General features: G+C 31.7%; 2 protein-coding genes across 2 annotated transcripts; one reads left to right on the top strand and one right to left on the bottom strand.

Annotated features, from left to right (window-relative positions):
* Positions 1 to 3,269: 3,269 nt before the first annotated feature.
* LOC103858950 (rhamnogalacturonan I rhamnosyltransferase 1) lies at positions 3,270 to 6,618 on the top strand. The gene is made up of 8 exons (XM_009136409.2): positions 3,270 to 4,438; positions 4,522 to 4,589; positions 4,678 to 4,766; positions 4,868 to 5,033; positions 5,111 to 5,400; positions 5,486 to 5,690; positions 5,780 to 5,937; positions 6,015 to 6,618. The coding sequence occupies exons 1-8, from the start codon at positions 4,135 to 4,137 to the stop codon at positions 6,277 to 6,279; spliced, it is 1,545 nt and encodes a 514-aa protein (XP_009134657.1). The 5' UTR covers positions 3,270 to 4,134; the 3' UTR covers positions 6,280 to 6,618.
* LOC103858949 lies at positions 6,164 to 9,576 on the bottom strand. The gene is made up of 4 exons (XM_018657813.2): positions 9,024 to 9,576; positions 8,669 to 8,754; positions 8,359 to 8,538; positions 6,164 to 8,327 (listed from the first exon to the last, which is right to left on the bottom strand). The coding sequence occupies exons 1-3, from the start codon at positions 9,112 to 9,114 to the stop codon at positions 8,392 to 8,394; spliced, it is 324 nt and encodes a 107-aa protein (XP_018513329.1). The 5' UTR covers positions 9,115 to 9,576; the 3' UTR covers positions 6,164 to 8,327; positions 8,359 to 8,391.
* Positions 9,577 to 10,379: the final 803 nt, after the last annotated feature.

The raw sequence follows: 10,379 nt of genomic DNA, 5'->3' as shown, positions 1-10,379 counted from the left end.
ATTAATCTGGAATCAAATATCTAATGCGAGTTTTTTTTGGGTTATTGGTTGGCGTATTTTGATGGATTCGAAAATCCAAACTAAATCTAGTGTTATTAGTTTTATGATTTTAAAATATGTATCGAAATCATGTGTTATTCGTTGAATGATTTATAAATTTTAATTCAAATCAAGTGTTATTCGTTTAATGATTCATAAATTCTAATTCAAATCAAGTGTTATTCAATCATACGGATTTACTAATAGATTTGATTTTATAATGTATTTGAATGGATTTGCATGGATTTCTTTGTGAAAAATACAAAGGCCCAAATCCGAAGGAAAACCTCCGGATTTATAAATACTAATTCGAAAAAATTTAAAAATTTGTATATTATAGTTGGATTTATAAATACTATATGAATTTCTAAATCGATAAAAATATATAAACCAATAACACCTCGTGAATATTTTCCTGATTTTTTGAAAGTAAATAATGAAAAAAATACAAAGCCTCTCAGTCAGTTAGAGGTGTTAGCCAAAAGTAACCCAGAGATAGGAGTGCATGTTCTCAATCTATTACGAAGCCTAGGCGCTACATGCTGATCAATTTGCTGATAGGCTTGCAGCTGGTGAAAGCAGCGAAGAATATTTTGAACTGCTCTTTTAAAATGATCGAGACACAAACAAAAGATGCACTTCTATACTTTAACTGTGTGGGGTTGTCTGACAACTATATGTAAATTGATCTCCCAAGAGGTGGGAAACATTGAATCTCTAAAAAGGAGTCTTCAGATTGACATTTCACAGGGATTTTACCCTCCACAAGCTCAAAGAACTCCTTGGTTCCAAATATCCGATCATTCAGGTAAATCAAGAATTAAAATCTCCAAAGCAAAAGAAGAGTCGAGAAGAGGCAATGAAGTTACTGACCTAGTGATTGGTCGATGCACTGGAACAAAGGACAGGGTGGTGGAATCTTCTTGTGACATTATCACCCCCCTTTTTTTTTTCTGAAACATGTGTTGCAATCTAAGCAATTTTAAAACTTTTTTAAAAAATTGGGTCTTTGATGCCCTTTTGAGGTTTGACAAAAAGAAAAAAAAGCAAAGTACCTAATCAGGCCCGGCCCGTCATCAACTGACGCCCAAAGCAAAATAAAATCCTCATGCCCATAAGAGGCAACTTTACAGAGAATGGCACGTCATGATTAAGGCATAGAGGCACCGACGCAACTTTCTTTATGCTCGTGGGGATATTAATTGGTAATGTCCTTTTTCTACCTATATTATTTGAGAATTGCTTTTCCTTTATTTAATAGATTAGCATCCCCAACAATAAAATTTATTATAGTATTTTCTTCCTTTCTCCAAATTTTAAATGGTCAAACACAAACTGTTACCACACAAAATAGTTGGTCAATCACAAACACAACAGAAAATGGCTTGCATTTATTTAGTTTCTTAATTTTCGGTGCGGTGATCATAATTTTTGGAATCAACACTTAAATTCATTCAAGTAATAGAACCTTTCATGCATCGCAATACTATATATGATGAGACCTCAAATATCAGTTTCATTGGCGAGTGTCTTTCATATTAAAAGCCTTTGCTATACCTCTAACCACAAACTAATCCATCATAAATTTGTTATCACTCACGAAGACAAAATCATTGTCAGTCGACAACATCAAAATTAAAATTAATTTGTACTTTATGTATTTAAGAAAAAAATTAAATTAATATTTATATTCGGCATATTCTTTTTTCACTAACAAAAAAAGTATATTGAGATATTATATAGGGGAAATGTCTGTATATATATATGTGTGTGCACTCATGTGACGTTTATATAATTGTAACTTAGAAAATAGTAAAATAAAAACAAAGCAAGCAACTCTCCTGGTCACGGGCCTTTGTCCTTTATCTATTATTGGCGAAGTTTCTCAATTCTCATATAAACTAGTATGTTTTAAATTTACTTGATGTTTCTATTTCTTGTTTTTCCACAATAGGAAGTCTGCTAAAACATATACTGTAAAGTATAGTCACGTGAAGTATAACTATTTGGTATCCACATATATATGCATGAGTGTGATCATATTCACATTTTGCAGAGACCCAGCATCTAAAACATAAGTTGATAACCCTGAGTCCAGTGAGGCAAACCGGTTATGTATATATATTCCAGTAAGACTTAGCATCTGAAACAAGGTGAAATTACTTTCATGATTATTCATTATCGTTCTGACAAAACCTGGAAGAATATGGCACTATTGTAGCCTGCAGTTCCGATACCACACTGGAACCGTACCTTCAGCATCAATTTTGCACCATCTATCTCCTCTCCTATATCTATTCATAAAAGTTTCTAAAACGTATGTTCATTTTCTACTGCTTTCTACAAGTCATAAGTGATAATGTGTTTTTAATTGAATAACCTTTAGTACAAAGTATCACTATGTTATATATATACAGTATATATACTGTTTTTACATAACATAGTGATACTTTGTACTAAAGGTTATTCAATTAAAAACATATTATCACTTATGACTAATGAGTGACGACCACCACATTTGGTTTCTTATGGTTCTCTTATTTCGAAAAAAAAACTTGTATCTAATCAAGATAAATTAATGAACAGAAAAAACTTTCATTATTGAATCTAATAGTTTTTTTTCTGTTTTACGTGTACCAAATATTAGTTGAGTTTTAGAACTACAACTACTACATTGATTTTAGTTAATGAAGGAGTTGGGTGGAGACAAAAAGACCTGATGATGTGGTTTAGAAAGTCTGTTACTGGACCCTAATAAATACAAATAATGAATTTGGTGATTAAAATATAATTGATTAATGATTTGGCCAAACAAACTTCAAAGGTTGACTCGTTTCAACCATATGTAACTTGTATGTAAGAACCAGAAAGGTTGGTACGTAACATCGTTATTGGCTATTTACTTTTAAAATTAAGAGATACCGTTTTATTACGGCATACACTTACGTATCAGTGTATTCACGTAAAGTTGAATTAACATCGTAGCATGGTTTTTTTTTTTTTTGGTAAAAGATCGTAGCATGGTTGAAATTACTAGACTGGTTATTAAAATCTATTCATTTGTTTTTCCATGTATTCATGCAAAATTACAATTAGAGGAGAAACAAATTTTACAAAAAAAAATTTTACCACATAAACATCGAGTAACATTTTACGTGTTAGCATAACATGAAGTTTCTGATGACTTAATTTTTTTAATACTGATTTATTATTATATTACAATTACGAGAAAAATTACATAGACGATTCGACAACCGACAATACTATATGTTTAATGAGGATCTAGCTAACTACATCATCTAAACCATCATACGAAGATTCACGCTTGACCGAATTTACTTGCACCAATTTTACAATATAAAATAAAAACTTCTAAGAGAAATATCAAGTCAATGTAGTATTTTATCAGCCCTTTTTCAAAATGTTTTTTAGCATTTTATCGTTTTATACATAATCTACTTAATTAAATTAATTGAAACTATGCAATTTATTAGCAAGAAAAAGGAGAAAGATTATTTGAAGATTTTTCATTTTATTTTATTCCTTTTAATTTATAGTATATGGAGTATATCTTTGTGATGAAGCTATATAACAATGGATGCAACTGTCTATCACAGAACAGGTTAACAAAACGGTCACAAACCAAAAAAAAAAAAAAAGACAACCGACAAAAAAAAAGACAGTTCATTTGTTATAGAGAAAGTGTTCATCTTTTCGCACATTCTTGTCCTAATCTTCTTCTTATTCTTCTTTCTTCCGAATCTCTCTGTCTGACGAGCTTCGATTCAGTTTCCCTGTTCTTTGGTGATCACCGACCGGATCTGCTCGAAGAAACAATCTCGTCGCATTCTCTCTCCACCCAACTCAAAAGTCTCCACCTTTTGATCGCTTCTTACTTACTTTCAGCTCCAAAGATCGCCATTACAGAGCTTCCTCGTAACTTGGAGAGCTAGCTTCCAGCTCTACAATCGAAATTGAGATCTGGGTTCTTGCTTGTAAGCTCATAGTGAGAGTGTAATAAGTTCCGATTAGTCTTTGAATTAGAATCTGTTTGATGAAATTCCACCAGTGAGGAAGTTATAGTGCATTATAGAAATGTGTAAAGCAGAGAAGTCTATTTACCACAAGAAGCTCTGGGAGATGAAGGTTAAGTTTCTAGGAGACAGCAAGTTCAAGAACTCCCTTGTTTCAAGGTCTCGTATGAGCCTTTGGATGATTCGTGCTATGACCATACTCTTGCTATGGAGTTGTTTCGTTCATTTGGTTGCTTTGGGTGAGATGTGGGGACCAAGATTATTGAAGGGTTGGCCTTCTTGTTTCAATCACGGACATGACTTCCCAATGGCTGCTGCACAAGAGATGTCTTCTCTTCCCATGAAACTAGCCCTCCCTCCCAAAAGTAAGCGTAGTTATGTAGTTTTGTGTATTGTGATGTTTTTAGATTTTTTTTAATTCATTTTTGTGCTCTTTGTTTTGACTTAGGGATATATCAGAACAATGGCTATCTTATGGTTTCTTGCAATGGAGGACTCAACCAAATGCGAGCTGCGGTAAAAACATCATAACCAATCTTTTTGCCTTGTCAAATAATCCTTACCATAAGACTTAGGATTCTGTTTTTTTTTTTTGTATCTTCAGATATGTGATATGGTGACTATTGCAAGATACATGAATGTCACACTTATTGTCCCAGAGCTTGACAAGACCTCTTTTTGGAATGATCCTAGGTATTATTATTATTATTATTATTAGTCCCCATCCATCTCACTCAGTCAGAGCTTCTTTTACTTCTCTTGAAAGTTGTTGATGGGTGTTCTTATGTGAGCAGTGAGTTCAAAGACATATTCGACGTGGATCACTTCATAACTTCTTTGAGAGATGAGGTTCGTATACTCAAAGAGGTTCCTCCAAGGCTTAAGAGAAGGGTCGAGCTCGGTGTGTACCACACCATGCCTCCTATCAGCTGGTCCAACATGTCCTACTACCAAGACCAGGTTCTTCTCTCTCGGTTGTTACTCCATAGTCTCTCCATTATACTTGAATGGTTTCTCATAGCTTTTCTTGAAAACAGATTCTTCCCTTGGTGAAGAAGCATAAGGTCTTACATTTGAACAAGACCGATACTCGACTTGTGAATAACGAACTTCCTGTTGAGGTTCAGAAGCTGAGATGCAGAGTAAACTTCAACGGGATCAGGTTTACTCCAAAGATTGAGGAACTAGGTAGAAGAGTAGTCAAGATTCTGAGGGAGAAAGGTCCCTTTCTGGTTCTGCATCTCAGATACGAAATGGATATGTTGGCATTCTCTGGCTGCTCTCATGGTTGCAACCGCTACGAAGAGGAAGAGCTCACTCGAATGAGGTTAAAACAAAAACATTTCATCTTTAGTGTTAAAAGTTTGTTATGATATTGATGTTTATTTATCATTATGTTTTTCATTGGTTAGATATGCTTATCCATGGTGGAAGGAGAAAGTAATAAACTCAGAGTTGAAGAGGAAAGAAGGTCTTTGTCCATTGACTCCTGAAGAAACAGCTCTTACACTATCTGCCTTAGGCATTGACCGTAATGTTCAGATTTACATAGCTGCTGGAGAGATTTACGGTGGTAAAAGGAGGTTGAAGGCTTTAACAGATGTCTTTCCCAATGTGGTTAGTAGCTAAAAAAAACAAGAGCTTATTGTCTGAAAGATTCACTCATAGTGTCACTAACTGATGATGATCTTTGATGATGAAAACAGGTGAGGAAAGAAACTCTGCTTGATTCCTCTGATTTGAGTTTCTGTCAGAACCATTCATCTCAAATGGCTGCTCTTGATTACCTCATCTCTCTCGAAAGTGATATATTCGTTCCTACTTATTATGGAAACATGGCTAAAGTCGTGGAAGGTCATCGCAGGTGAATCATTATCATTGCTAAAAAGAAAATGTAATGTTTCTTTTCATCAGTGGCTAATGAACTTAATCAACATACAGGTTCTTGGGGTTCAAGAAAACGATTGAGCTAAACAGGAAGTTCTTGGTTAATCTAATAGATGAATACTACCAAGGAATGTTGAGCTGGGAAGTGTTTTCCACCACGGTGAAGAGCTTTCACGCTACAAGAATGGGAGGTCCCAAGAAGCGGCTTGTGATTCCGAATAAACCGAAAGAAGAAGATTACTTCTATGCAAATCCATACGAATGTCTTCAGCTGTTACATGAGAATGAAAATGGCAATTCACTAGATGAAACCAAATGATCAGAGCCACCACCATTTTCCTACATTAAATTTGGCAGGGTGATGCAGCACATGGATGAGTGAATAATGGAGTTATCTACGGGGACTGTATATCAATCTCAGTTAGGGTTCTTTGGTGTACAGGGATTTCTGAAGAGCTTCCTTGGATGAGAAGATAGGTTGGAGCGTTCATTGTAATGTTTGCAAATCTATCCTTTGGCATCATCATCATCCATGGTCTTGCAGTTCTGGTAGCTGGAGAATAAAATTTTAAAAAGGCAGTGTATAATTATGTTACACATTATTATAATTATTATTTATAATTATTTTAGAAAATAAATAAATTTTATATTTCATTTTCTTTATATTTGAATTAATTTACATTGAACCGTAAGAATAAAATTAGATTGGCACATCAAATATGAGATATATAGTTCAGTTTGGTTTTTTGGTTTTATGAATATTTAGTTGAAGTCAGCTAGAATAGTTTGATGTGGTTTGTATTCGGTTTGGTTTGAGTTCAATTCAATCGAGTTGATTTTAAATTGTGTTTAAGAAAATACAACTTATAGAACATAAATAAATCATCATTTGACCACTAAATCAAAACTTCCTCATAATTAAACTAAAAACACACAATTAAAATATAGAAATATAATCTAATAATTTTAAATTATTATTTTCAGACCTAATAAATATTGTAAGTAGTTTTGGGTTTTGATAATAGTGTATGAAAATCATGTTATTTTAATTTATTGTTGTTGTGTTTGTTCTATTCATTAAAAGTAAAAAGTATGAATTAGATTTAAGTTTAAGAAAACAAACTAAATTTGATATTATAAATAAAACTAAAATTAAAAAGTTTAAGGTTATCCACAGTTTAGTTTCTTTTATTCCTAAAACATAAAAATAAATTAGATATTTTTGAACATAATCTTAAAATTTAGTGTAGTAAAATGAATAAAATAATTAATTAAAATATTAAATGAAATAGCAAAAAAAGAAAATAGTATTGAACGCTTAACAAAATCTAGTTGATGTATTGTTATGAAATTTTTCCTTATTTAAAAGTATCTTTTATGTGATATACTCACATTAATTTTAACAATCTAGTTGTATAAATTCTATTAATGAATTGAGTTTAAGGGCCAATTTAAAAAAAAAATTATTTTCTAAATATTATGGTTTTTAAATCAATTTAGAAGTCATGTTTAATTTATTACTTAATTGTTTGTATTACAAATATGTTTTCATATTTTTAATATTTTATTTTAGGTTTTCTAGGAGTTCTGATATTTTATAATTTGTTTTCTATGTATTTTATTTCAGTTGTTACATGACAATAATGGACATTCACTAGAAAATACCGCCTGATCCATCATGTCGTCTTTGTGGATGGAAATTAGGCTTGGCAGGGTGATGCAAGACAATGAGACATAGATAGGTGAATAATGGAGTTAACAATTTTTATAACTTTATTTGCAACCATTGAGTCTTTAAATGTGGCTTGTATAAATAGATTGCCACCAAATATAATATAAAATAAAACTCCTTGTTATAGAATTCGAATATGCTTATCATTTGGTCCCCGATGGAGGCTTTTGTCGTGTATCTTCTTCATGTCTCATCAATCACTTTCTATTCAGAAATCGACATAGCCGTTGGAAGACTGATATTGGACTGCCTATAGACACAAGTCATGATTCAAGAACAAGCTTAAGATACACACGTCTAAAACCAGTCTTCTTGCCTTAAAAAATAGCTATTGATATCGACTCAGTGTTTTGAGGGAATCCAAAGGATTTGACGTACAAAATATTCTCTGAGGTTTCGTTGATTTTCGTTATCATAAGCAAACAAGAGCTTGATCCACTTGGTAAAGAGATGAATCGTAGAGGTCATTATGCATTGTACAAAATTAAATGAACGTTACAGTTTCTAATATATGAGTCTAAATTAAGAAAACATTGTTTGAAGAATAAAAAACAAAAACAAAAAATAAGAAAAAATCTAAACATATGTTTTATATATAGCCCTGATTAACATTTCTTCTAATATAGTGAACTTCTACGTTTCTTTTTTTTTTTTTTTTTGTGAATCACGTTTCTTAAACTATTTAACGACCATATGCTATCAATTATGTATTGGAGTCCTCTTCCTTCCTTTCATACGTGACGGATAGTCGCTTCTCATTAGATTATCAATTTCTTTTGTTGAATCTCTCGAGGCTTTTGTTGATCTTTTCTTTGTTCCAGACTCCATAGGCTTTAGACCTTTTAACTGCCACAAAACATGTATACAACAAAAACGATTATATATATGTATATAAGAAAAAATGCGAATATATAAGAGAAGATATATATTAGTTAACATTAAATCAAGGCTTAGATTCAAATTTTAACTTGTGTACCTTTCGTCCCATCAAGAGAGGCTCACTTCCGCTTCGGATAAGACCATAGTCTTCGTATTTGGATCCAGCTACATCTATGTTTCCTCCTGTAAGTTCTCAAAGAAAACATCAGCTTCACATGTTTACACCTTCATACGTTTATGTTTGTCGACATGACAAACACATGGATGTAGACAACACCAAAGGCAACAACAGTACACACACATACACCGATAGATATATAGATCATTATCGTCATAAGGAGGATGGAAGGGACCTAAAGATATATGTAGAGACGACACACATACACACATAATACACATGAGGAAAGAAGATATAATAAGAGGAGAAAACTAAGGTGCTTTGTCATACAAACCTTGAAGCGCATGAGGAAAATTCATCATCATCATCATGAGGACGAGAAACCCTAGAACAAGTGTGATTAACTTTGCGTTTGTGTTCTTCATCTCGTTTGCCTTTGTCAAAATTAACGAAGCGTTAAGTATTTTAGTTGTTGTGAGTGAAGCTCATTTATATATATAAGGGTTATGTATACATACTTATGTGTAGGATTTTCTGAAATCAGAAAAAGGTGGAAGCTAGGTTTTTCCGACAATTCCATAGGCAAGACAAAAAGCAACTTATCATCGGTAATTGTTTATGCCAGCGTGAAATAATATAAAATTAAATAAAGAGAAATACTCTAGGATAAGATAATACTAAAAAAGTTTTGGTCACAAAAATAGATCAGAAGGAATAAAATGACCAAAATATTTCATTAAAGATGTAAATATACATTTATATCCCTAGGTTTAACTAATCTAAACTTTAAAGTTTAGAGTTAAGAGGTGGGAATTTAGGATTGAAGTTTAAAATTTTATAAAATAAAAAATAAATATTAAAAATTTAAAAATAAAAATTTTAAAAATAGTTTCAAAAAGTATTTTCAAATTACAAAAAGAAAATTTGACAAAAAAAAAATTCGAAAAAAAAAATTTTATAGAAAAAATCGAATTTGAAAACATATAATCTAAAACTATTAAAAAAATTATATTTTTAAATTTTTTTGATATAGGATATTAATGTCATTTTACCTATTAAATGAAATATTTTAGTCATTTTTCTTTTTATTGTCTATTTTTGTGACCAAAACTTAAAAATTGTCTATTTAGGAGAATTGCCTTTAAATAAAATCATTTATGGCAGCAATAACATTCATAAATTGGTCAAACAAACTAAGAAAAAAGTAAAGCAGAAAAATAAAGATAGTCAACAATTGGTTTTGCCATCTCTTACAAATAAGCAATCTGGATAAAACCATTTAGATTTTAGATCATGATACTTTTATTCAGATAGGATATATATATATAAGTTATAGTACATAACAAACCGATCAAACAATTCTCTATGGCAAAACGATCAAATTAACTTCTTTTATTATGAAAAAGAGCATTTTGTATAAGAATGAAATATTGTAATTTTATAGAGAGCATCCCTATTTCTAATGGGAGAATCGAAACCAAAAGAACTTAAAATAGTAAATCAAGAAAGTCGGTACCCACATGGAGTGTAAACTAAAAAGACAAAGATTTATCTTGAAGAAATCAAGAAGGCATATGGCATGGGGAAGTTTTCATGAGTTTAAGTGCCCAAAAGTGACACTAGAGTTTAAGTTAATAATAAATCTGTGTTTAGTGCTTAGGGTTTCTAAATAAAGTATCTCCTTTTGTAG

This window comes from Brassica rapa, chromosome A03, assembly GCF_000309985.2.
Source record: "Brassica rapa cultivar Chiifu-401-42 chromosome A03, CAAS_Brap_v3.01, whole genome shotgun sequence".
Lineage (NCBI taxonomy): Eukaryota > Viridiplantae > Streptophyta > Magnoliopsida > Brassicales > Brassicaceae > Brassica > Brassica rapa.
Note: the sequence above shows the minus strand (reverse complement) of the source record. Positions and strands in the feature narration are given on the sequence as shown.

Excerpts from the sequence above, each read along its gene's own strand:
- LOC103858950 (XM_009136409.2), top strand. The coding sequence starts at position 4,135 with ATGTGTAAAGCAGAGAAGTCTATTTACCACAAGAAGCTCTGGGAGATG. Across the intron at positions 4,439-4,521 it reads ACTAGCCCTCCCTCCCAAAA|GGATATATCAGAACAATGGC; the intron begins GTAAGCGTAGTT and ends GTTTTGACTTAG. Across the intron at positions 4,767-4,867 it reads TCTTTTTGGAATGATCCTAG|TGAGTTCAAAGACATATTCG; the intron begins GTATTATTATTA and ends TTATGTGAGCAG.
- LOC103858949 (XM_018657813.2), bottom strand. The coding sequence starts at position 9,114 with ATGAAGAACACAAACGCAAAGTTAATCACACTTGTTCTAGGGTTTCTC. Across the intron at positions 8,755-9,023 it reads TTTTCCTCATGCGCTTCAAG|GAGGAAACATAGATGTAGCT; the intron begins GTTTGTATGACA and ends GAGAACTTACAG. Across the intron at positions 8,539-8,668 it reads CTCTCTTGATGGGACGAAAG|TTAAAAGGTCTAAAGCCTAT; the intron begins GTACACAAGTTA and ends GTTTTGTGGCAG.